Source organism: Taeniopygia guttata, chromosome Z (genome assembly GCF_048771995.1).
Source record: "Taeniopygia guttata chromosome Z, bTaeGut7.mat, whole genome shotgun sequence".
NCBI classification, from domain to species: Eukaryota; Metazoa; Chordata; class Aves; order Passeriformes; family Estrildidae; genus Taeniopygia; species Taeniopygia guttata.
The window spans coordinates 52,227,934-52,253,482 of record NC_133063.1 but is presented as its reverse complement, the minus strand read 5'-3'; the positions used below and the strand labels follow the sequence as shown (position 1 = coordinate 52,253,482).

General features: G+C 35.9%; 1 protein-coding gene across 2 annotated transcripts in view; it reads left to right on the top strand.

Moving 5' to 3' along the window:
- The window catches only part of FGF10 (fibroblast growth factor 10), a 60,233-nt gene extending 37,070 nt beyond the window's left edge, over positions 1-23,163 (top strand). For both annotated transcript variants that reach the window (XM_030258236.4, XM_002196864.6), the window contains exons 3-4: positions 16,206-16,309; positions 19,999-23,163. In XM_030258236.4, the coding sequence (XP_030114096.1) occupies positions 16,206-16,309; positions 19,999-20,196 (302 nt within the window). In that variant the 3' untranslated portion in view covers positions 20,197-23,163. The remainder of the gene's footprint in view (positions 1-16,205; positions 16,310-19,998) is intronic.
- The last annotated feature ends 2,386 nt before the right edge of the window (positions 23,164-25,549 follow it).

Here is a 25,549-nt window from a genome sequence, read left to right as displayed (position 1 = left end):
AAACCAAGTCTTAATCAGTTCTTTATTGTATGGAAAGATATATAGCATCTAATCTGACAGCTCATGTATTGCAACCTATTGCATTTACCACTATAAAAGAGAATAGTAATTTCCACGTTTAACATCTGTAATATATGGCTAATCATATAGCCAGATAACCATCATCTTGGATTAGACATCAATATTTAGAAAACTTCATTTTTTGTTTGCTAGGTGGTACCAAATCCCAACCCAAATTTTTCACTTAAGTGATTTCTTTCTTAATGAATTACCCAGACTTCAGCTTCTACAGTTTGATCTCTGCAAAGCCTCTAAGTATTTTACATTAGGCAGTTACCGGTTTTTTCCTTTCCTTTTTTTTAAATTAGGCAAAGCCTCAACACAGATATAATCCTTGAAGTGAGCAGAGTTAACAACTATGATTGTTAGAGCAAATCCTGCCTAACATTGACCCAACTCTTGACTCCAGTTCTGTAGTTTGAATTGGAAACTGTAGAGGAGAGGGAATTTGAGATTCCCCATTCCTGCATGTGGAAAGATGCCCCAGGTATGCTTCCCCTTGAACTCCTATATTGTTAGCTTCTGATGCTGATATCTTTTCTTGAAATATAGTGATAGTTATGGTCAGGATATTCTAATAAATTGACTAATTAATTGGCTAATGGATGTTGCCCTCTACTGCAACAAGTCTAAGGATGTGCATAGGTCCTGTTTACAATTATAAGTTCAAGTGGTAGAGAGGCCTCTTATAGCAGAAAGAGCTGGGTACTATACTCACTTCTGCTTTGTAACCACAAATTTGTTACAGTACTTCACACATACTTCTTTCCATTTGTAGACCTCATTGAAAATACTCATCTGTAAATATTCCCAGCTTTTCTCCTTGCTCAGAATATGATATACCACTGGGATTTCCTTATCTTGTTTAAATTGAAAATGGGCATGAACTAAGACTGTCAGTTTTGGTTTATTCCATTACAGTTAAAGTAGCAGCCTTTAATCATTACCAGCAATATTAGTGCCACAACAGTGTTTACATCTCAAATATGCTTCTAATTTTCCCAGTCAAAGGCAAATTCTTGGTGATATCTTAATGTTTTTTTAGGTAGCTAATGCCAAAATGCAAGGTTATGATCTTGATCTGAATATTTCCCAGATGTGTAGTAAGGTTAAAGGTGGAACAGCTAACAGAACTTGACTTCCTATCTGTATTAGTCTAAGTTAAGTGAATTCTAAGTCAGGCATAATTAGAGAATGAGACCCCTAGAAACCTTCACCTTCACAACTGTTTGAGATGAAAGCTTAGCGCTTGGGTGAGTGTAACATAATCCACATGTTGGAAGAGAAATCAGAATCAGCTGTCAGTCTTCTGCATATGTTTTAAAGTGCCCCATTAGCCACCTTTTTGTCAAAAGTCGGTGATCTTCTCTGAGCTTAATGCTTCTAATTCATTTACAGTGGAATCAGGACCAGATTCTAAATCTGATGCCAGTTTCAACACAGCGCCGTCCACTGAGGTTTCAGTTTGCATACGACAGATCCAGTCTGGAAGGGTGTAGTTGATAGAGATGGATTCCAATGTTCCTCAGTCACAGCAGTCACATAACTATTTTTCAAGTCAGCCACATCTGATATTGCATAGATAATAAAAAAACAATAGAACAACATATGAAATTCTTGGATTTGGCCCCTGAAGTTTTGACCAGAAGACCTTCAAAGGCTTTTTCAACCTTGAAAAATTGTCTGAATTGAAAGGGCATCTAGAAATCTCTGCTATGCACAAGAACACTGAAATTGTTAAGCTGGGAATTGGACACTGATATTCAAATCATTTGAGATAATTGGGAAAATTTGGTTTTTTAATTATTGTAGTGTCACCAGATAAAACACTGACATAGATCTCGGGTAGCAGAGTCCTCTTTCAAGTTTTGCTATTATTCTGCAAGGTCACTGCAGCAAATCAATCAACCCTCTGAATCAACTGTTAGCTGGCTTCCTAAACCGATCTTACTGGCTCTGATTGCTAATGATCCTGCAAAGAGGGTCACACGCTTTCCAGGTGTGGTAATATGTATGCTAATATGTACAAAATAAGTGGAATGGCATTCAGGGGCATATCTGTTAACACTTACAGAGGTAATGGCCTGTTTTTAATGTACATGATAAAAATCTTTTTATGCGAGTAGAGTGGGAAGACATTTTAGAGTGGTCCCATAACAAATCCATCAGTGATTTGACTTAGTCCCTTGTTACTGAGACATAGGCCAGGTTTCTTGAAGAAGAGAAATTTTAGTTGGCTTCTCCTAATAACTTTCACTTACGTTGGAAATTTTCATTCACTTTTGTTGATGAATAACTCAGAGTTTTAACGTAAATGAGGATGTAGCTCCAATGAGAAACTAGGCAGGAAATCTGAGAAGTTACAAATTTTTAGTTCTGCACTAAGCAAAATGGTAGATTTTAATCCACCACAGGCTACAGATTTGCAAGAATGTACTTTATATAGTTTTCCAAGCTATGTATGTTTTGTTAGAAATAGCACAGAAATCAGGAATTGCTGAAGTATCAGCTGCTAATTATATTGCAGTATAATTTGTGATAGTACTGATTGTTGGTTATATGTGTTACACCTTTAAGAAGAGCGAAGTCTCTCTAAAACAGAGCATACTTCCCATTAAAATCTTTCCATTTCTGAGCATTGGGCTTAAAACGTTTTTGAGCAAACAATGGTGAAATATCTGAGAATAGTGACAGCCTGTTGTTCACTTACTCATTTGTCTGACATGTCCTGTTGAAACGGAATTTGAAGAGAAGGGTAAATCTGGCATAAACTTACGTCAGCCTTTGGAAATTCACCATCTTCTTGATTGTAGCTTGCCTTTCTTTGGCAACGTGGCCACACTTCTCCCTTTCATGTGCCCCATTAGCACTGGAATTGTTACTCTTAACATCAGAAATTTATATTTAAAGTCGTCAGACCAATTAGAAGGGATTTCTGAGGTCAATGGGCACTGGATCTTGTCAGCTGACATTTTAGCACTGACAGTAGAAGCTTTGAGATACTTAAGGCAGCATTAGATCTCTTTGTACCAGAACTGTTCCATTTTGATACCAGAGAGCTGGAAATGTGGTTTGCCAACAAGGATTTCATCATCTCTGTCCTGTTAAAAATTTTACAGAGCCTTTGCTATTGCTCACTATGTAGGTGAAATATACAAGACCTGGAAATTAAAAATCAACACAAATAGTTTCAAATGATGTAACTCTATTGTTATAACAAAGAAAATATTTGGAATATAATTTTTACGCTGATGCAAAAATTTCTTCCATCTTTCCCACCAGATTTTTATCTTCTGCTCTCTCTGAAGGCTTTTGTGTTTTCATAGGTAGCTGAGAATGTAACTGGTAGAACTGAATGGGGTCAGGCAGTTCAACTGTTCTGTAGTTGCATGGAAGTGAATTATGATTGAACGGATGCATGACAATAGATTCAGTAGTGTAATTGTTGTTTATTGTGCTACTTTATAAACAGCAAGGAGCTCCCAAAGCATGGTCTTGGCACAAAATTGTTGAAACAGCAAAATATGTGAGAGATTAAAGGAAGCCACTGTGATCCTTAGTCGCATGTTTCAACTTAATCCTTTTTCTATGAAGTTCCTTTGTTAGTGTCTACAAGGAAAGGGGAGGAGATTACAGTGTTGGCTTGAGGACAAAAAGAGGCAATGGAAAGTAAACAATAGTAAAAAGGAAGTAATTCTATAGAGGTGGGCAGAAAAATATGGCCATTAAGAATGAAATTTTCATAGGTGGTATCTTCATGCTTTGCCTTACAGGATACTTGCTGTCTGTGAGCCTGATTTGTGAAAGGAGACCCACAAATGAGTAATTCTTGTAGGAATTGCACCTAGGAGTCCAATTTTCATGTCCTGAATCACAGGTTCTCTAGGATTTACCAGTATTCAAACACATTTTTATTTTGTTTTTAAGTAGAAGTCCCTTCACATTTCAGTCTAACAGGACTAGTACAGTTGTCAATTATTACTTATTACAGAAATCAATGCCTCTTATATAAACAGCACTGACTACAGTGTTTGAGTCTGCAGTTTGCTTTATTTGTCTAATAAAGCAAAAAGAAAATATGGTTAATGTTGGATTTGATCAGATCATAAGCACAAAATAAGCAAATGCAAAACGTGGGGATGAGTGACATAAATTTCACAATTTAGAGGCAAGTATCCAAAGTACATGTAATCTATAAAGACAATGCAATGCAAAAAAAATATGGTCTTGAATTTTTTGTGAGAATAATGTGAATGATCACACTCCTGCCTAGGGCTACCACTATATATGAACCATCTTCTGCTACTGCCTGGGTCTTTCAGAGTTTCTCTGCACTTTGGGAATTCCAGTGAAATATCATATAGTAGTTATGACTGGTTCCTTTGTAGCCAAAAATCAGCAGCACACTATGCACACTGTAAGTACATTAAAGTGCAAATACTGTAAGAAATATTGCTCTTTAGTGTAGTAAGTCCAGCATATTCAGAAATAATTGATTGACTTCCTGTGTGTGAAAACACAGTTTTATGGGCTTGGAAGCATTCTTAAAAGATCATGTGGTACATTCCCTTGTCCCACAACATATCTATCATCAACCTAACTGGACACTTTTATCACCTGCTCTTAAAGTCTGCACACACTCCAAAGTATCTTTAATGAATAAAGAGAGTTTTTATCACCCTTATTAAAATCTTCTTATTCTTAACATCTTCTCTTACTCTTCTGTGTAGTTGAGCCCATTATTTCTATTGTCCCTTTCACGGAATAGCCCCGCCTCTTCACAGAAATTTTGAAGTACTTGAAAGTTACTGTTACACTTTTTCCTCCCAAATCTTCTCTTCCTAACATAAACTTTATTTAGCTTTTAATTACAAATCTTGTTTTTCTATGCCTATCACTATGCTGGTTGCCCTCTTTCAAGGCTACCTTGAAACAAGAAAAGAATTCTGATTAATCCTTCCAAATGCTGGATTATATGGAAAGATTTTCTTTTGCATTTTCAACATGTTTAGATGTGTTAGGAAGTTATTAACTTTTTGTGTTCCTCCTTCAAGGCCAGTAGCTACTCAGAAACTTTCTGCAAAATAATTATCTTCTTCTTTTTCCTGTATTTGTGTTTCCTCAACACAAATTTTTGCAGTGAATCATTGGCAACAATTGCATAAATACAGTTTTCAAGCCTGTTTTTCATCCTACTTAACATAAATTTATATTAAACTAGGGTATTTATGATAATTCAGTGTGGTTGTGTCAAAAGCCTAATTACATAGCCCTTTTCATGACATGAACTGTTACGCTGTTATAAAATCAGATTTGATTTAATGGAATAGGCTCTTGACTGGTCTTTGCAGGCTGCTTCTCTGCTTTTTTTCATTTCTCTATATGGGGGAATGTATATGTAAGAATTAAAGGTGACTCCACTGCTTCAGTCTAAAGGTCAGTCTGGTTTCCTGTCTCTGACTGTAGCAGTAGAAGAAGCCCCAAGACGAGAAGCACAAGCAGACAGTGCTAACTTCCCTAGTATGCATCAGTATGCAACTCAGAGATGGTATTGATTTACCTGTCTTAGGAACGTATTTTTGGAATTAGTTGCCCTGACTGCTTCTCAGTTCAGGTAAACTTAACATCAGTTCAGATAAACAGGAAATCTTAACCTTGGCTGCTGAAATCTAAAAAGTGTGAAAAAATCACTTCTTTTGTTTTAAACATTAAATTGCTGTTTTCTGTCCAGTAATTTCGTTTAAGATTCAGTGCATAGTAGCTCCTTTTTCATTCTCTCAAAGTTACCTACAATTTTACAGAGTTTCACTACTGAGGCCATTTCTGTTCCACCCTGGAAAGCCCAGTGGTTTAGTTATTCCTCAAATATTTTTTAACCATTATTGCAGATCATGCATGTTGCTCTTTCTTGTAGCTTTTCCAGTTCTGTTCTATCTTTTGTGAAACAAAGGAAAACAATAGCATTTGCATTTAAAATGCAGTCATGGATGGATTTAAACTTCGCAGCTGTATTTTTCATTTCCTAAACATTCCCTACTCTTCTCCAGTAAATTCAAAAATTTTTTAGTACCTATTATAAGACCAAGAGCTAGCAACTGGGCCATAAGCCATTCTGTAACACATTCCATGTTTATAAACCTAATGTTACTCTTCCTATGTGCATCACTTTTTACAACATGCACCTACACTGAATTTTTTCTGGAATTGTATTGCCTTATCAGCTTGGGTTCTGAGAGTCTTTTGCAATTATTCCCAATTCCTTCAGATTTAGTACCCTGAAAAATTTAGTATAATCAGCAGGGTTTTTTGTGACATTACTGTAAATCATTAATGAATACACTGTGGACATAAAGTACATAAAGACTTTGTTGATTACTTTCCCAAGAAAAATTACTTTCCCCCCCTATTTTTAACCCATAACTTGTTTATTATTGTCTTCTACACACCAGCTACACAACATGTAGAAAAATAGAAAAATTTATGGAACCTGGAATACAATTATTGAGTTGGTCATGCACAAGAAATTGTAGATAGTTTTACATTTAACATCTGTGCCCAGGCTATACAAGGAACATGCTCACCATTGATCTCACATTCTTAGGTGTTTCTGCATTCACACACAAAATCCCTTTATATGGAAGCTCTGTTCTTCAGCTGCTCATCTCCAAAGCTGTCTTCAGGTCTACCCTGTCAAATAACTTATTTCCCAAGATGGCTGTTGGATACAGCACTCTTGTTTTGCACTGCACATGCTAGCTCACACCCAGCTTTATTTGGCATGAACTATTTTCTACTGGGGTCAACTTCTGTAAGATTTTCAATATTATTAACTGCAGGGGCCATATAAGCAAGATCAAGCCAGTCTTAGTTCCTTTGGTGTTTAACAGTTTGATGCCAGACCTTGCAAAGCACTGTCTACATGACCTTGCCATCAGATTACACAAAGAGGAAACTGGTGGGCTGTCACACAGTCTTCACAATATGTCAGACACTCAGAACAGAAAATCCACAGATGTGTCTGACATACAGGTAAAGTCTCTAGAGGTGATATTCTGAGGAAAATTGAACCAAGCCCACCAGGGACACACCAGACTAACTCCATAAGGTGTGAATATGATTGTCAGTTTTCTTCAAATGGCCTAGGGATGGGTTCTCTTTGCAGTGTTAGGCAGTGGTGTAAGCAAAAGTATGTCTGAACCTGACACAAAAATATGCAGAGAGGATGGGACATTCTTTGCCTGCCCTCTACACATTTCCTGACACAGCTTCTGCTGGTATGACAGCACAAATCACACTCACTGTCAGCTGAGTGGTTGGTTTGGGTTGGTCGGTTGAGTGTGCTTTGTGCTGTTAAATTACAGAATGTTGAGCAGAAAAACTGGAAACAATGTACCAAACTTTGTGGATTGTCTTTTAAGTGTCCTGAACATAGTTTAGTGAGCACTTATGCACACACTTACACAGTTCAAGATGAAGCCCCAAAAAATTTCAGCAATCCAGACTAGGGAACCATAGTTTTTATAAAAGGACAAGATGTGAGTTGCAAGCACGTGCAATTAGATCACATAATCCTGTGTGTAAAACATGTTTGTTAGCTGCTATCTGAAGATGTCAGCAGGGAAGATGGAAACAATATAGAAGGAGACTTGAAGATAATAAAAGCAGAAGGGTGTGAAGTGATTGTGCTCTTCAAATCAGCCTTTTAAGTTTCTGTGCAAGATTGACGATTTTGTAATCCTGCTTTTTTATGAGGTGTTGAATGAATGCTTAAGAAGACAGCACTTATCAGTGCTCATCAAAGTTTAAAAAAAACTGTTTGTACTAGCAGTCTGAAGATACCAGGTCTAACCAGGTTAGAGACAGTCAAGCATTAAAGATGAAAACACTGTGAAAGACATATATCAGGTTGCACTGTAGCAGGCCATAGTTTACATATGTGTGCTAGAGTACAGACCTTGTTACAAGCTTTTACTGCATACCTTTGATGAAGAAGGAAATTTAAATAATAGGTAAGACAAAGAAAAAGACTAATATTAAATACTGAGAAGTGGGTCACATAGCATTGTAACAAGAATAGTAGCTACTGAATCGTGTCTTTTCAAGTGGTTGTCATTTAGGACGTATTAAGTGCACAAAATTATTTATGTCAGAGAAAGCAAAGCAATTAATGGATAAAACGGTAAACTGCTGATCAGAGATCCTAGATTTTTTTTTTCAGCTGCTAAAATGATGTCTTTAAGGTCTTCTTATATAGTAAGAACATGCAAGTAATTTCCTTTCTTTACTCTAAGACTGTTGAACAACAAGCTTTGTAACAACGGTATCTTTCAATAAATACTTTGTCTGAAAAAGTTTAGACAGTAATTGGTTTGCAAAGTACCAACCAGGTTATGAGCTACTCAAAATCACCCATCAAATCATACACAACATTGTCCCAAACTATATAAATATAAGTATTAAGGTCAGAGGCCTGCCTTTTATTTGATCATATCCAGACTGGCTAAGGAAAAAAAATCTGGAGAAAAAAAAGCCAGGAGGGACAAAAAACAGATGTGACTTTTAAGGAATTTTTAGATACAGTGAAATACTCTTTGCATTGATTTTCTAAATACTGATTACCCATACAATACAGCTTCCCTAATCTACACTTCTCAGCTATTGATTCTGTTCCCAGAGTCCTTATAAAGTTTTCTTGCAAACGTGATTATTATGATCAAGTAACATTAGGAATATCTGTGGCATTGCAGAAGAAAACTGCTGAAAGTGTTGATGAGTAACAACCACCAAATACAATTATGTGAAAAATAATGATCATTATAGCTGTCCAGGGGTAATCTTTCATTATAAACATGTGGATCCCATATTTTAAAATACCATGGATTCCTTTTTCCTGTGTTAGGCAAAGACAGACATAAACCATTAGAACCAACAACTAATTGATGTTGTGGATTAGTATGTTTGGCAACTTTCTGATTTGAAGGGAAAACACTAAAACATCGGATTTTTTTTTCCCAGAGAAACACAGCAGTAGCAGAATACTGCTAGAAACTGTTCTTAGACATTGTATTTTAAAGAGGAACCTGTAGAATTTTGTGATTTTTTTTTTCAGTTTTTCCCCATTACTAAGTTATTATGCCCATATTGATTCAGAAGATGATTCTACCTGCCACAGGCAGTGTAGTGCACACTGCCAAGCTTTCTGACAGCTATGCAGGTAGTTATGCTTTTGTCTCCTACCTTTCACAATAAGATAAGTGTTTGAGATGGGGAAATAACAGACCATATTTTTCCAGTCCTGTTTTCTTGCACAAAGGGGAGTCAAGATCCACCATAGGGACAAATGATGACCAAAATTAAACAAAATTGATGAAAGAGAACTATTGTCCCACTTAGCTGTTGTTCTATCAGCTTTAGCTAGAACAGCAGCCACAGTATGTGTCAGACAGTCTTAGCAGCAGACAACAAACTTGTCATTCGGATAAAGATTGTTGGTAGACAAATTGCAGAGGAAATCTACAGCACAACTGGGTTTCCTGTCCCACAATGCTTAGTCAGTGCCTCATAGGAGTTTTTCCATCTGTTTGTACATACTCTGACTGCTTTAGCACCCTGGCTCACTTCCATCTGCTTGTATTTGTCAGTGTCTAAATACTGTTTGGCTCCATTTAATTGTCATTTGCACCCCATTTGCAAATACAGGTATTGTATCTGCTAGCTGATTTCCGCCCATTAGTTCTCTTGCCAATACATTCCATCCTGCTAGAAGATCCTCCCTTCCCCAGGAGGGAAAGGACAGATTGCAGGTGATGTAGAGGTACTTCTGTCAGTCACCGTGCATTTGGACTGTTTCTTCTGCAGTACAACTGTCTGTTATCCCTCCCTAGTCTGTTGGGATGGACATTAAATGGAATAGCCTTACCTCTATCCAGTTTCTGCCAGTTAAAATTATTAACTTTGAATCTTATACAAGTGGTAAAATGCAAGAGGTGAATAAAGTAATCATGAATGTCAAAGATCGCTTGGGATTTCACCCAGGTTGAAATAGGCAGATCCATACAGCCCTCAGAAAATGTACTACTCCCTTATAAGCTTTCCATTGTCTTGCATGTTTCTGTGGAGACATGGAAATTTAAGATTTGGCAGAAATCCTGAGTGCCTGGTCCTGTCTACAAAATGGAAACATACATGGACTGCCAAGTTTCGATTAGGATTTGGATTAGGATCCAAGTTTCCTTATAAACACATGAAGTAGTCATTCTGCTCAAGTCAGTACACATCAGGCCTTACTTAGTACATTGGTCCAGTCTTGGGCACCTCAGTTCAAAAAAATTAGTCAACTGGAAAGAGACCAAAAAGAGAGCACTAGAAGGTCTAGAAAATATATACTACTAAAACTGACTGCAAAAATTTGGATTGTTTAGTCCTTAGGGTTTAAGGTTGGTTTGTTTTCTATTGAGAGTTTTCTTCCAAGACAGATCATTCCAATGATTTTGTTTACAGTGCTGCTCCACAAACAGTTACATTTGAAGGGTTGGTGAATTTCAGCACAGAGGCAGGAAAAAGAAGCCAGGAAGGGCTGAAACTCCTTAAGGCATCTTTGTCAAGAGATCTAATCAGATAACTGCAACCCTGCATCTAATCATATGTACTATACTGTTGTGGTTTGTTTTCCACTTTTTCTCTTGGCATATGAACCACTGCTCTTCTTGGTTAGTATGAGTTGTCACTTACAGCTTCTCTGTCCCAAAACCAGATCAGATAATGTATTCCTACACTGTCTGTGTCTAATCTAAAGTTACCAAATCTTGCAGTGTTGGGGTCAAGCAGGCTGAGATGCTCAGACATCAACATTTTCCATCAACATTCATGCAGCTGTTTATATGTCTTCCCATCTTAGCTCAAAACACAGAGCTCAAGAAATCTGAGTTCTGATTAACAGAACCAGGTACTGTTGGCTCTGTGTGTAGGCATTCCATCTCAAGAGCGTGAATTAAATCCATCTGAAGGAAGCAAACATGTTTATATTCCCTAGCACTTTGTCTAAATCAGATTACATGCTTGTGTGTTAGTGATGAAAGTGTCAGACATGGTGTCCTTGAGGGAACAACTGAGCTCATCAAAACTGACAAGATAGATGTGTCTTTAAAGTCACTTCCAGCATTTCCTTTGCTTCAGTTTGACCCATCTAGCTTTGGAAACTTAATAGAGGGAGTGGTGGTGTTTAGAGCTGTCCTTTGACGTTGCCTGTCTTCACTGACCTTCTGGAAAACTATAGGCTAACTGATCCTGGATTAATTGTTTCTGTTACATGTCAGGATGTATACTAGCTAAATTGACTCCTGCCAATTTTGTAGCTAAACCTAAACTCCTCCTTTGCTAACCACCAGCTCTCATTATTGATCACTAAGAAGTTCTCTCATCCCAGGTGCCACCCTTTGATTTGCTTGGTTTACAGAGAACAATTGATTGAGTCATCTGTGCTCTGCTCTGAAATGAAAACAATAAAAGCAGTAGAAGGTGAAAAGGAAGTTGGTACAGACCGTGTTGATCTGAGAACAAGCACTAATAATTAGTCTTTAATGTGATTTTTATGCACTGTGGAGATGTCACATTTTATGCTGATGCTATGGTGATATAGGAAGGCTCAGAGGTTTTGTTACCATAATCTTCCATAAGTTTAGATACATATCTCAGACTTATCCAAATGTAATAGATGTAGGCATTGGATAGAAAAGTTCATGGAACATTTTTTCACTATAGTTGATCTAAATATGACACATTAGCAGATTGCTTTGTGGTCTTTCTGTACTTTAACTTCTGATATAGTATAGGAATGACAGCAGTCTCAAAAAAGTCAAGTGTTAATAAAATCCACAAAACTGGTTTAACTTCAAGCTCCCTTTCAAAGTCAAGCACAAAGTCTGTAAGACTGTCTTTCAGTGGGACTACTTTCGATAATGGAAAATGCTTTCAAATGCAAGACTTGCTTGCCATCTTCAGTTTTCTATGTTCTTTTGATCTATTAATCCAAAATACTCCTTTTTCTGCTATCACAAAATACAGGTAAATATCCATATAATTTGTCATTTGGAGATATTTTCAACTTGCTTTGCACAGGTGTAATTGGTGAAAGAGAGTGGAAACAGAGGCAGTGGCCTCATATACCTTAGCACTTCACTCTTCCATGACTACATCCAATAAATCTGTTTGCTTCAAACCATTTTTTTTCAAGCTGCCTACTAAGAACAGCTTTTTGAACTACCATGTCTTCAACATTATGCTTGAACATCAACTCGTTTTGACTTAAGCCAGTGGCAGTCAAAGGCACCCCTTCAGACAAACTCCCTGTTGACCACAAAAGCCAAAGTTCAGAAAAGTCAGTTTAGTCTCATCTGCAGTCACACCAAGCCCTGTCTTCTCCAGCTATCTTCCAAGAGCTGCAACTTCCTTCATGGGTCCAACAGCTTCTTGTCATCATCTGGGAAACCAAAAGATTTCACTAGTTCTCAGTCATCATCACATTCTATCCAACTGAACTCCTTCTTCATCTACGATATTTTTGTAAACAGAAGAAAACCCAAAGTGGGGAGGGATTGTTTGTGGATTGCTACATATTCAGGAGAATCTTTGAAAGGTGTAGGAAGATGAATGGTGGTTCTGTTCTTCAGCATAGATAGGACTGCAAATAGTTTTGGAGATGTTCTAATTGTGTTTGTAAGAACTCCTTACACAAATGATGCAACTACAGGAAAATGACCACTATCTCACACTGCAAAGTTGAACTTGGTCCCAGAATCAAGTGTTTCTTGTTGCAGACCATGAATATATCCACTGCGTTTCTGTCTTGACAACAGATCTGATATTCTGTCAAATTGCCTTTCCTAAGAATTGCTTGACATAATTTCTTTCTGTTTCCAGGATACTTTGTAGTATTTTTGCTTCATATTGTCAGCATTTTTATAAAACATAGGACATTTTTAATTAACATATAACCAAGGAAGTGGAATTTTCCCTTGTAGTTTTTACAGACCCTCTGAGCAAAGCAAGATGACAAATAGCCAGGTTTCTGTTGCCTTGTAATATATATAATGATCATTTTATAAACTATAAAAATACAGTTTATTTAAGGTAAATACATTTGGATTCTTTTGGGAATATGTTTATAGCCTTTGGGACCTGTAAAGAGAGCATATGCATAGCTACAGGGTACATCTCATATTGATATTCAAAATCATTTAATTATAATGAATTGAAAATTGTTTGAGTATAGAAAGCTATGCTTTTACAGTGGATATGGTCAATGGGGATTAGTTGTAATTGTTAGGTTTTATAGACTTATGGCTGTAAAATAACAGTGTGCTGTCTGGTTTAAAGCAATAATAGAGGCCAGAGCATTTTGATTTTTTCTAATTAATTCATTTTCATTTCCAAGTTCCTAAGAAGCATGAAACCAGAATAAATAACTCCTAAGGCTTTTACCCCAATAACAATAATTTTTTTGTACTGGTTGTTATTAAGAATAATTACAAGTCACATTATAACATGGAAATTATTTACTTTACAGATCTTCTTGCACCTAAGTCTTAAAGTATGGAAATATCTAAGCCCAAGCAATGGTATAAAACAGGTACAAGAAGAACTCAAGGAAGCATGTTGAAATGCCATTTTTGTTTCAGAGTGAGAGAAGAGAAAAAAGAGTTCCAATGAAAAGTTAATATTGATGGGAATAGAATAAGAAATTAAAACAAAAATAAAGAAAGGGATAGGGAAAAGGGAAAACACTGTAGTTTTAAGCTTCATACTTTATATCTCAAATTATTTTTTTAATATAATCCTGCTGAATTTAATAACACTTCAAGAATAATCAAATGCATATTTTCACCCTTACATTCAGTGCATTGTACTTATTTCTATTCAAATTAAATTATTTCAAAGTTCTAGAAAGTTCTTAGGCTTTCTTACAGATTCATGTCAGACAAGTAGATGATCTTTTGCTGACCTTTGAAATTTGTCTACATCACTGAAACCAATAAAACACTCCTATTGCCTTCAAAAGATTTCTATCAAATTAGAGATTCTTCTCTTGGGAAGATCTGTAAAGAGCAGTGAATAATTTGCAATCTAGACGAAGTCTGGATTGTAACTGTGCTTGTAACTAGCAGGTAACTCTTGGGGACTACAGAGAGTAGTAAAGTATCAAACTAAATCTGTATTGATTAAGGGTAACTAGATCAAGATAAAATTGATCTGAAAGAAAAATATCCATTAAAATATCCACTTCTCCCAGATGAAATACTGTAGAGGATACAATATGCTAAATTTTCAATGACAATTATACATTTTTCAACGTTCAAGTACACAGAACACACTCAGTGAGAAGAAATCCAGGATCATTAGTGATAATATTATCAACCTGATACTAATTTGGAACAATTCTGCTATATTTGGCTACAATTAAATAGCTTGACCAGCTAAAAGCAAGCTAGTTTTTGTGGATATAATAAATATTGGAACATTTCTCCTCATGACCTCCTTACAGTTGCTCCACCAGGAATATAATGGAGTATGAAATTGCAAACAAACTTTACCAGAAAAAACAGACTATATTTTCATTAATTATACATGTGTTGTTTTTATTTAAGTATTTTACTGAAAAGCAGAGATATCCATCATTCAAGTGCAAGACACTTAATTCTGTACAAGTTTCTCATTTAGGCACTGTTCTCTTTCAGCTCTTAGTGAAATAGTTAATTGAAAAGCCTAATATGATGTTATTGTTACAAGGATAGTATGGCAAAATCTAAATCAGTTTAATCACTTTCAACATAAAAATTTATAATGGCACATGTTATGCCAGTATTTTTCTTGCTTCTTTGTTTATGGTTTGGTTTGGTTTGGTTTTTTTGTCTTGTTACTGGTGTTAGAAATGGACCCAGATACAGTTCAGAATACAATTCCATAGAAAGAATTTACTGAATTCTACTCATCACTTTTTGGCATGGAAAATACAAAAAAAAAATCATGGTGTTGTGCAGTGTTTGCATCATATTCTTGCCCTCTATTCATTTGCTATCCACAACTTAGTCCACTTTACTCTGATTTTGAGCCCGATTACTTTAGCAGATGTTCCATGAGAGAGCTACTCAGTCCTCCATAACAATGCTCTCTCAGAATATCAAGAAAGCAACTTTGGCTTTTCTTTGCTGTGAAAATGGGCAACATTTTAAGAATAATACAGGTTAGAGCCCTGCAAATAGGGACTCACTGATCTATCAGTGGCATGGCCCTGGTATATGTAAGCTATCACAACCTAATCAAGGAGGACGGTTTTGCCCCTCCTGTAATTTCTCTATTGGTACAGCTTTAGTGTACCACACTGAGTTAGCAAGGATATTGATCTAACTATTGCGACATAAATGTCAGGAGAACACGAGAAATGTTGGAGCCAGGCATGCAGTCTCCTACTCCCAAATCAGTATGTTCCTGGGCAGAAAACATAGATGAAAAGGTGTATCTCCCATTACAGGTCCCTTGAACTATCCAGTGGCCCAGAAAGAGAGTTTTTTAAGGTGTGTGTGTAAGGGAAGGGGGGGGGCGGGGGGGGAGGGAGGGGGGATAATATTTATTACAAGCAGAGCAAAATGTTTCTGGTGTCTGGAAGACAAAGATAGTGTGGCCATCAGTATTGGTCTTACTACTTCCCACATTGTCAACACACTTGCCAAAAGTGGATTTATCAGCTCAGTGCAGCCAAGAGATTTAGTTTATCTAAATGTTCTACAAGGAATAAGTTGTTTACCAAGGTTTTTAAAGATTGGGGTAAATCCAGTATTCTGCTGACACATGCTATATATTTAATTTGATGCTGTGGTTTCAATGTCTCTTCTGATAAGTTATAGTAAAATCTTTGCTAGGAAAAATGAAGTTGTTTCAGTATGTCTGGGGTGTAAAATTCAGGGTTAGGAAAAATGTTAATTGAAAAAATCTTTGTGTATATTCTTGCACTGGTTTAAAGAATACTTCTGAATTTTTTGGTCAGTTGGTCCTAAATATTACAAGTTTTGTATTTTTAAGGTTTATTGTCTTTTCTTTAGTGAGAAAATCCCATAATAAAGTCATTAAATAGTTCAATTTTTATTTTTTAGGCATATTGGAGATAACATCTGTAGAAATTGGAGTTGTGGCAGTTAAGTCTATTAAGAGCAACTACTATTTAGCCATGAACAAAAAAGGAAAAGTCTACGGCTCTGTAAGTACCTTTTTACATTCCAAATGGATTTCAGGAGTCAGCACAGTTCCCTGTCTTGCCTATTGAAACACTGCTTATCTGTGTATTGCTACTAATTAGACCTGAAATGAGCTGTTCATCCAAATTTCATCCTCTGATAAACCAGGATCCACAAGCTTCCTGTTGTTTGCTAAGTTCATACCAGCATAGCTGCTGGGATCTATCATGCTTACTGCCTCAGTCACACTTATTAAGGAGTGTTCAGTAGAGAGGGTCTCACAAAATGTAATCTTTAAGGGTTGCTTTCCCTGTTTTTTTTTCTACAGTGCAATCACACTTAGCAGAAATTTGAGGGTGGGGGAGAGAGGAATAAAGGTGCCTGAAATCTTGGAAACTTGAGCTGATGGAGTAAACACACCAATCATTAGCAGGCTTTAAATTGACTATATTGACTACTGATTAATATTATGGACAGTACAGAGAGACAAGAACTGAAATATCAGCAGCTAAGATTTATTTGAACAGAATTAAGGTAACACTTGAAAGTTGTCCATATATACTTAATTTGTATTTGTATAAGTTTGGGGTTACAAATACTTTCAGGGGAAAAAAATCCAAATGCCAAAACCCAAAAGTAATCAGTCAAACGAAAAAAAAAAAACCAACCCAAGGAAGCTCAGATACTATCCAAATATTTGTACTAGAAAGTGATATGATCTATAAATCTAACAACTAAAATATATCTTCACACATCCTCATGATTACACAAACACCAGATTGTTCTGGTATTACATCTGGTTTGGTTTGCAGTTTTGCAATGTTGTTCCAGTTCCTGGAAAGGTTATGAGCCATTCTGCAGGTTGCTTAATGTTCAGATCATCCATATGCTTTATAGAAAGGAGGTCACATATAGGGACTGAGTTTATGGTAGAGCAGTGCAACTAGGCTCCCAATTTCTGCTGAAAGCAATGAAGTAATGGTAATTTCAAGTGAGACTCAAGGGGTCTCTAGTCATTTGGCCCTCTTTCTTAAGGAAACATTTCTACAGAGTGTGTTTAGTTCATGAAAACTATGTAAACTGTCCTCCCTTACCTGCACTGTGGCTAGTCACTCCTCGTTCAACAACATACTTCTGGTTTTCTAAACTCTGTGACAATTTCAAAGAAGCACATTAAGGAAAGGCCAGAACAAAAACATTTTTCTTGTATTCCTGTAATTGTAGATTTTATTTCTAGATCTAAACTGGTCAGAAATACAGGATGATCAGTGTTTATTGAGAAAGAAAACTGTGTACTGAGTTACTCAGTACAGTCATTGATCATAGGTATGCCTCTGTACGTAGGTGAAGGTTTTAGCATAAATCACCACCTTCAGTTCACACATCTCAGTTGTGCACTTTAGTCACTTGTGATGGTCTATCCCAAAGCCTAAGACGGACTCTCTTACCCCCGTTGTCAGCCTTGCCTGGTGTGGTAAGAGTCTGTTCAGAGCCTATCCCAACACTATATATGTACAAAAGACATCTAAGCAGCTTTCATATACCATAGATGGAAATTACTGCCATAAGATTTGGTAATTCATAGTGTATTGGAAGTAGCGTTGACAGGAAGATACGAATGTGGGAAGCCATTTTTTTAATTCCAGCTGAGATAATTTTTCAATATTCACATCATAAAATCACAACATAATGATTTATCAAAACCTATTCCATAATACTTTAGCAATTTCAAGAATGCTTCTGTTATTATTTTTCCCATAATCCCAGGATTTGCAGTTAGCCTCATATTACTACAGTCTGGCAGCTTGCAGATGGATATGAATACCAAAACCAGAACCAATAAAAATTGTAAAAACACCCTTGAGCACATGCACAATAGACATTGGTGAAGACTTGTGCTGAAATTTTTTTTAAATGAGCAAAACAGTCCAGTGTAGCACTCAGAACTCTGCCAGTAAGACTTCTTAAGCACATCAAAACGTCATCATTTCTGTTATCCAAGAATAGAAGTAAAAGTTGGATTTGAGTACAATTCTGCATCTAGGAAAACAAGCAAAGCTCTTTCTAGTTTAATCAAATTCTTTTCTATTTGACCTTTTTTTGTTAAAATGAGGGAAAAAAGACACACTCTTAGGTTTCTTTAACAAAATTATCTTCTTTAAGCTTCTTTAACAAATTGGCAGATAGGAGAAGCTACTGTGGTTTAGAACTGTGATTGATGAGCACCTTCTTTTTTAATACCTTGATGCCAGAGGTGACATATTACAGAAAATAACTGGTAAATTATCTGTATGGTGGCTTTGTGAGCATAGACAGTGTCAATAGTGGTCTTGTAAAGAGTCTTGCCTTGCTGGTGTCTCCCCCACTGCTCATTGTTCAAATAACTACTAATCCTGAAATTAAAGAGCACTTTGAGAGCTAAACTGAATTTGAATGTATGCAATTCCATCAAGAAGGTCTTCAATGGTTGTAGAAGCAACTATGGGAAACATAAACTGTTCACACAAAATTCTCACTGGGTCAAAGTACTTAGAATCAACTAGTATAAAAATTCTAATTTAAATTAATAGGTAAGGAAAATATATTTCCCTTGATTTCATTGACATGAAAGTTGGTTTATTATTCAGACGTATTTCTTGTCTTGTTCATGATCACATTAAAAATAGTGCATGTAGTTAGTATATCATAGTCAGATATTCTGACCTGTTTCTCCCTGAGCTGTGCAGTGACATATTATTTTCTGAAATGCAGGAACAACAAAATGCTGATTTTTAATTTTAATTTCATTATGTTTCAAACACCCAACTCTTAAAAGCCTTCTAAATGCAATACTAGTAGTTTGTTAAAATTGGATTGCTTTATATATAGGAATTACTTGTTTATGAAAAGAACTATTCTTGGCTTCTATACAAAAAAGTGTATTTAGGTAAAATTACATTTAACAGTATAGAAAAAGAGTAGGCTACCCTACATTTTTCCACAGACTTGTATTTTTGATTCCTTCTAACAGCCTGACAGCTGGTTCTCCTTTAAAAATAGAAAACCTTAATCTCTGATGCCATAAAATTAATTCCAATCTTGTTTAGTCAATAAGATATGGGATCATACGTAATACCTTTTTAGGCTAAGTTTCTTTTCAGGTCAGCCAAGTGAATAGACCTCACATCAGTTGTGATAGCAGCATAACAGTCAGCATAACAGTGATTTTCATATATCCAAAAAAAGCCCCTTTTCATTACCAGTGTGAACAAAAGATTCTTACTTTAAATAAGAAAGTCCTATTACATCAATATTTGTTTAATGTATGGTATCAATAATCTCATTTAGATATTTAAGAGTTATGTTTGTTAGAACTGAAATGTGATTTATTTATAAGATTGCTTTCTCATGATTTTGAGTTTATGACTGAGAACTTGATTTAATTTTCTTGCCATATTCCAACACAGAGAATTTGATTTTCAGTTCTTAATTTAATTGCTATGTCTATGCATTGAATTATTAATTATATATTCTGTTAATTTCACTTTTTGCAGTCTGACTGATGATGCTTTATCTGCTGGGGACACAGTGCAACTTTTATTTAAATACACTGTAAAAGAGTGTCACATGCAAAGACTACAATATTTTGAAACATTTTTTAAAAGTATTTGCTTTCAGTGTGATGAAATATTATGTTTGTTCTAAATCTGTGGGTTTTTTCTTCTTTCAACAGAAGGAGTTTAATAGCGATTGCAAATTGAAGGAAAGAATAGAAGAAAATGGATATAACACATACGCATCCTTAAATTGGAAGCACAATGGAAGGCAAATGTTTGTGGCCCTGAATGGGAGGGGAACCACAAAGAGAGGACAGAAAACAAGAAGAAAAAACACTTCAGCTCACTTTCTTCCTATGGTAGTCATGTCGTAGATGAACAAACTTTTTTTGACGCAGTTGAACCAAAGGCTGTTATGTCAAGAATATTTGGTAATTCTCTTAAAAGGTAGATGCGGAGAAGTAGCACAGACATCTGTATGTTTGAAATGAGAGCAGGGGAAGCCTTTGAAAGTTTTGTACTTATTGCTGGCACATGAAATACCTTTATTTAGTTTGTTGTCATATCGTATAATCAAAATGAAGCTGGATCAAAGGGGATGGAATTTATTGCCAGTGTGAACTTTTTTTTTTTTTTTTTAATCACTGCAACAGACCTTGATGGACATAAGACAATCTGTTGCGTGATCTTCATGGGGAATGCTATTTATGGAATACTAACTCTTTCAAAGTCCTTAATTGCTCATTCAAGCCTAATGATTCTATGAACAGTTAGACACACAAGCATTTACTGGAAGCACTTGGGCCATATGCACAAATAATGACATTTCTGAAGAAGCCTTGTGGATGAATGGATAGGATAAGCAAAGTAGTGTATAACTGTTCTAACAAAATGAATAGTATGGTTTGCTTGTATGTCCTAAATTCATTTCTTTTTATTTCTCTCTAAGTTATTTATTTAATAGGATGTTAAATATCTTTTTTTATTTGAAATATTTCCTCATTTACTTCTTTCTTATTTTTTCCCTTTTTCTTAGTACTTCACACAGAGGTTGATAGATTAAAATGTCAGAACCTCAGAAGTACTCAGAGAATTAGACAAGGCTTTAAAGGCAGAATTTAGAGTGTATACTCCATTTTTTCCTAAACTGTCTTGCACTTAAGCATAAGACCAAACAAGCAGTGCTTGGATTTATGGTATTGGGTGTCTTTATATTGGAGAAATTTTTGTACTTATCAGCACTCAAGAAAAACCTTCAAGAAATACTTTGTTCAAAGGGTCTTTCTACTATTTTGAAATTGAAAGGAGGAGACACATCTGTACTTGGGTGTCAATGCATCTGTGTGTATATTCATCTGACTTTGATTTCAGTTTGGAGCTAGGATCTAACACATGGCTATCAGTGTGATATTCTACAGCACACACTGGGCTGGAACCCTGATGTAGTCAGCCCTGTTAAAACCACTGAGACTGTGAGTGTTAAAATAAAACAGTACTGTGTAATTCCTAAGTGTAATGTTTGGCTGCTGAAAGGTAAGCAAGAAGGTAACACAGTCCTGCACACCTCTTTCAATTGATACTCTCATTCAACCCATTTGCCTTTGGTACCAACTTGAATAATCACAGGCATATAGTGGGAGTGATATCTAGCTAAGGGCTGCAAAACCAAAATCATCCTCATGAGATCCAAAATCATGCTCATGCATTTTTCAGAGATTATTACTCACGTGTATATCATATATGAGAGCCAACTGAAAAGCTGTGCTGGTTTCCAGCTTTAGCATGCCTTTCATAACCATCACAGTAACTAAAGGCTCAAAATACATAATATCCAGCACATTTTATGAAGTGTTACTTGTCCCGTGGCTTAACTCGAGCAACTGCAGTATAATAAAGTTAAGCATAATATGAAGTCTGTTCAATTAAAGGTACATAAGGTTTGTTTTGTATTTTGCTTTACTCAGTAATTTTAGAGAGCTCTGGATAGCTCACCAGTGTAACCATATTGAGACTCATTTTGTTAGAGCAGATAAATAGAAAACAGTACATCAAACAATTTGTACCACTGTCTTCACATTGTATTCCACTAAATAAATAAATAAGCCTTTGCAGTGTCTTTAGTAAGAAACAAAAGTAGTATAATATTATTTTGTTTTAAATACTTTAACTGATAACTATAAGATTTATATTGATGCTGCAGTTTATCTTCAATATTTCTCATTGTGAAAAAGTTGGTTTTATTTTTATTGTTTGGAGACTGTATTTTGGTACAAAGGAGAGCCTTGCTTAATGTGTCTTTTTGAGAATGTTTAACCTCTATAAAGGCTGGTGTTGTTGGAATCTTCTATAACTTATTTAAGTCAATGTTTAACCAGCACTTCAATCTTAATCTGTTATTTAAATATTAGCTGTTTAAAAAAAAAAAAAGGAAAAAAAAAAAAGCTTTCCCATTAAATTCAAAATGGTCAGATTATACTTCCTGTCCTTAAATAAGTCAGCTGTTTTAAAACTAGGAATTCACTGAGAGACAACGTATTTTTAGTTGATAGCTGATGTTGTGTTTCATGGTACTTTATCTCCGGTTTTCTTCTTCACAAATGACATTTTTCTAGAAAGAAGCATAAGAATTTCAGATTTTAAATGTAATTGCAGCTCACAGTAAAATTTAACTATCATGATAAAAGTGAGTTTCTGTTGTTTAAATTTGTAATCAGTAATTAAAACTGACAAGACATAATGGGCCACCTATACTGAACCTTCAGTATGATTTGGATGAATGCAGTATTGAATGACGACTTAAAGAACATTTAGGGTACAAATGAAATTCTCTTCTTACAGACTTACCTAGATGACTTGGTCAGGGGAGGGTTATGCATAAATATTATCATAGTACTCAAAACACCATGCTGCTCAAATGACAAGATCAGGAAATATCACTTTCCCAAAGTGAGCCAGGAGCCATTTGTGACGTGACGAGTGGTTTCTGAAAATTAACCAAAATAAAAAACCCTTGAAGGAATCAATGATTCCTGTGTGTTTGGTATACTGTAACGCCCACTATAGTGGGAGCAAACTGCAGATATTAGAGTATCCCAAGTCCTCAACCATAAGCTCTGTTTTCTGTCACCCTGAGCATAACAGTCTCCCGAGTAAAAGGAAAACAGGGGGAGGGGTTTAGAAAATAAAAGGGATACAAAAATCACTGAGCAACAACGTATAGTATGTTATATTTAAATAAAAATAATAAAATGTGGGGATTAGAGAATAAAAGTATTGTCTTTGTTTTATTAACCTGAAATTGTACTGCACAATAAAAATAAAAAAGAAAAAGATCTGTTGTATTATGGGCTGTGATTTCATGCCGTATACTCCACAGAGTATTTTTAATATTTTGTATATGTGAGGCCACTATCTCCACACTAATAACAACCAAATGCTTCAGATTTTTCCTGTATTTGAATCCACCTAGTTTTATACAGTGGAATAAAGCAATTAATATAGAGGAAGCATGTTTGACGAAAGATAGAAGAGGTTTATGAAAAAGAGCATGTACTAATAATTTTAAAGTAAACTTTAGATATGGAAAAATGGTTACATTTTGTATAAGACTTTATTCAAGACATTTCAGGTTATGAAGTTCACCAAAGTTTGGCAAGCTTTAGAAGGAGGAGCACAGCTTTGTTCATGCCCCTCCTGTAACTTGTTGTCTGTATTCAGAAAAACAGTAACTGTTTCAAGGAGTGATCTTGAGACTAATATATTAAAACAACCCTTCTTTTGAAGTATCAAGTATCATTATTTACTCCGTTAAATTAGATGGTGGGACTAAATTCATCTTCCTAATATCCTATTAAATTGGAGAAAGAAAAGCGTAACATGCAACAAACACTTTCTGGTCCAGCTAGTCAATGTGTTGATACTGATGATATTTTTCATAAAATGACCCTTGACTGAAACAATTTCGATGCAATTTCAAGTAACAGAAGCAAAGAAAATTTTTTTCCTGTGGCATTGTTAGCAAAAAATAGAATATGAAAAGTTAATTTGTTTTCAACCTATAAATTATGATTCATAGTTACCCTTACCTCCCAAACTTTTTGAATCTCATGTTTAACCATTTGGAAGCTATCTTGGAATAAGTTTAGGACTTTTTAATGAAGTGCAGTTCATCTCATACCTGATTTATGTATTTTCACTTCTTAATCCCAGAAAACAACAGTTAATATGTCCTTTGTCTAAGGCAACTGTTTATAAAAGTGTTATAAACAGGCAAAATAAACAAACCATGACTAAACATCACATAATTGATAAGGGAGTAGTGATTTAGGAGTTACTGCAGTACAAATTAAAATGATTTCCACTCCTGAAATACCTCACCAGGACCTTTAGTGATGTCACTGTGTGCTATTTCAGTAATGCAGAATAGAATCATAGAATGTTAAGGGTTGGAATGGATTGTAAAGATCATCTAGGCCCAAGCACCTCTGCCATGGGGAGGGACACATCCCACTAGACCAGGCTGCTCAGCTGGCTTTGAACTCTTGCACTACTGGGGCAATCCACAGCCTCCCTGAGTAACTTGTTCCACCACACTCACAGTAAAGGATTTCTTCCATACATCTAACCTAAATTTACCATCTTTCATTTTGTTCTCATTGTTCCTTGACCTATCACTGTAGCTCATGTCAAAGAGTCCCTCTCCAGCTTCCCTTTTAGACACTGGCAGGCTGCCATTAGGTCTCCACACAACTATCTCTTCTCAGAGCTGAACAGCCCCAACTTACTCAGCTCATTCTCACAGGAGAGGGGCTGCAGTCCTCTTATCAGCTTTATGGCCTCCTCTGGACTTGCTCCATCAATTCCATGTCCTTCTTATGTTGGGATCCTTACAGCTGGACACAGTGCTCCAGGTGAGGTTTCAACTTCAGAGCACCTCAGAGCAGAGCAGAGGGGCAGAATCCATTCCCTCAACTTGCTGGCCACACTGCCCTGGATGCAGCCCAGGATCCCATTGGTTTTGTGGGCTGTGAGTGCACATATCTGAGTGATTCAGTGAGTGGAATGAAAATTTGATATCTTTTTTTCTACTGTTTACATGATGCCAAGATAATTTTTATACTTTCCTACATTAGAAATACTCTTGAAGTTTCTCTTGCTCTTGTTTTCAAAAATGTGCATCACTCTTGTACTGCTATGTGCAATATATTTCTTGTCCAGTTATGGTAATTTTCCTTATTTCACATGTAACAGAAAAATTCATAAATAGTTCACTGAGGAAAATTACAGTACTGATGTCAGCAGCACATTGTCATCAAAATCACAGACAGACAGCTCTCATTTCTGGTTTCATGTAGGACATGACACAGAGAGCCTGTGATCCCTATGATAAACCTTTCTCCCCTGAAACTGCACAAATACGCAAAGCTACTAATTAGGCTCAAAAGTTAAGGGTGTTTTGAGATAACTTGGTAACTTTAACAGCAACTATTCACAAGATATGTTGCAAATGAAAACATATTTACCACTTTCCTTCCTTTTCCATGGTGCACTCAAGGAAAGGATATTATGTCATTAGTATTATTGTTGTTGTTGTTGTTATTTTTATTACTACGACTACTACAATCTTAATTGCTCTTATTAATTGGTAGCCAATACATGACCTATCCTGGTCTGTGACTGAATCTTGCTTCAGTGATGAAATAGGATAGAGATGTAAGCAATCTTGTC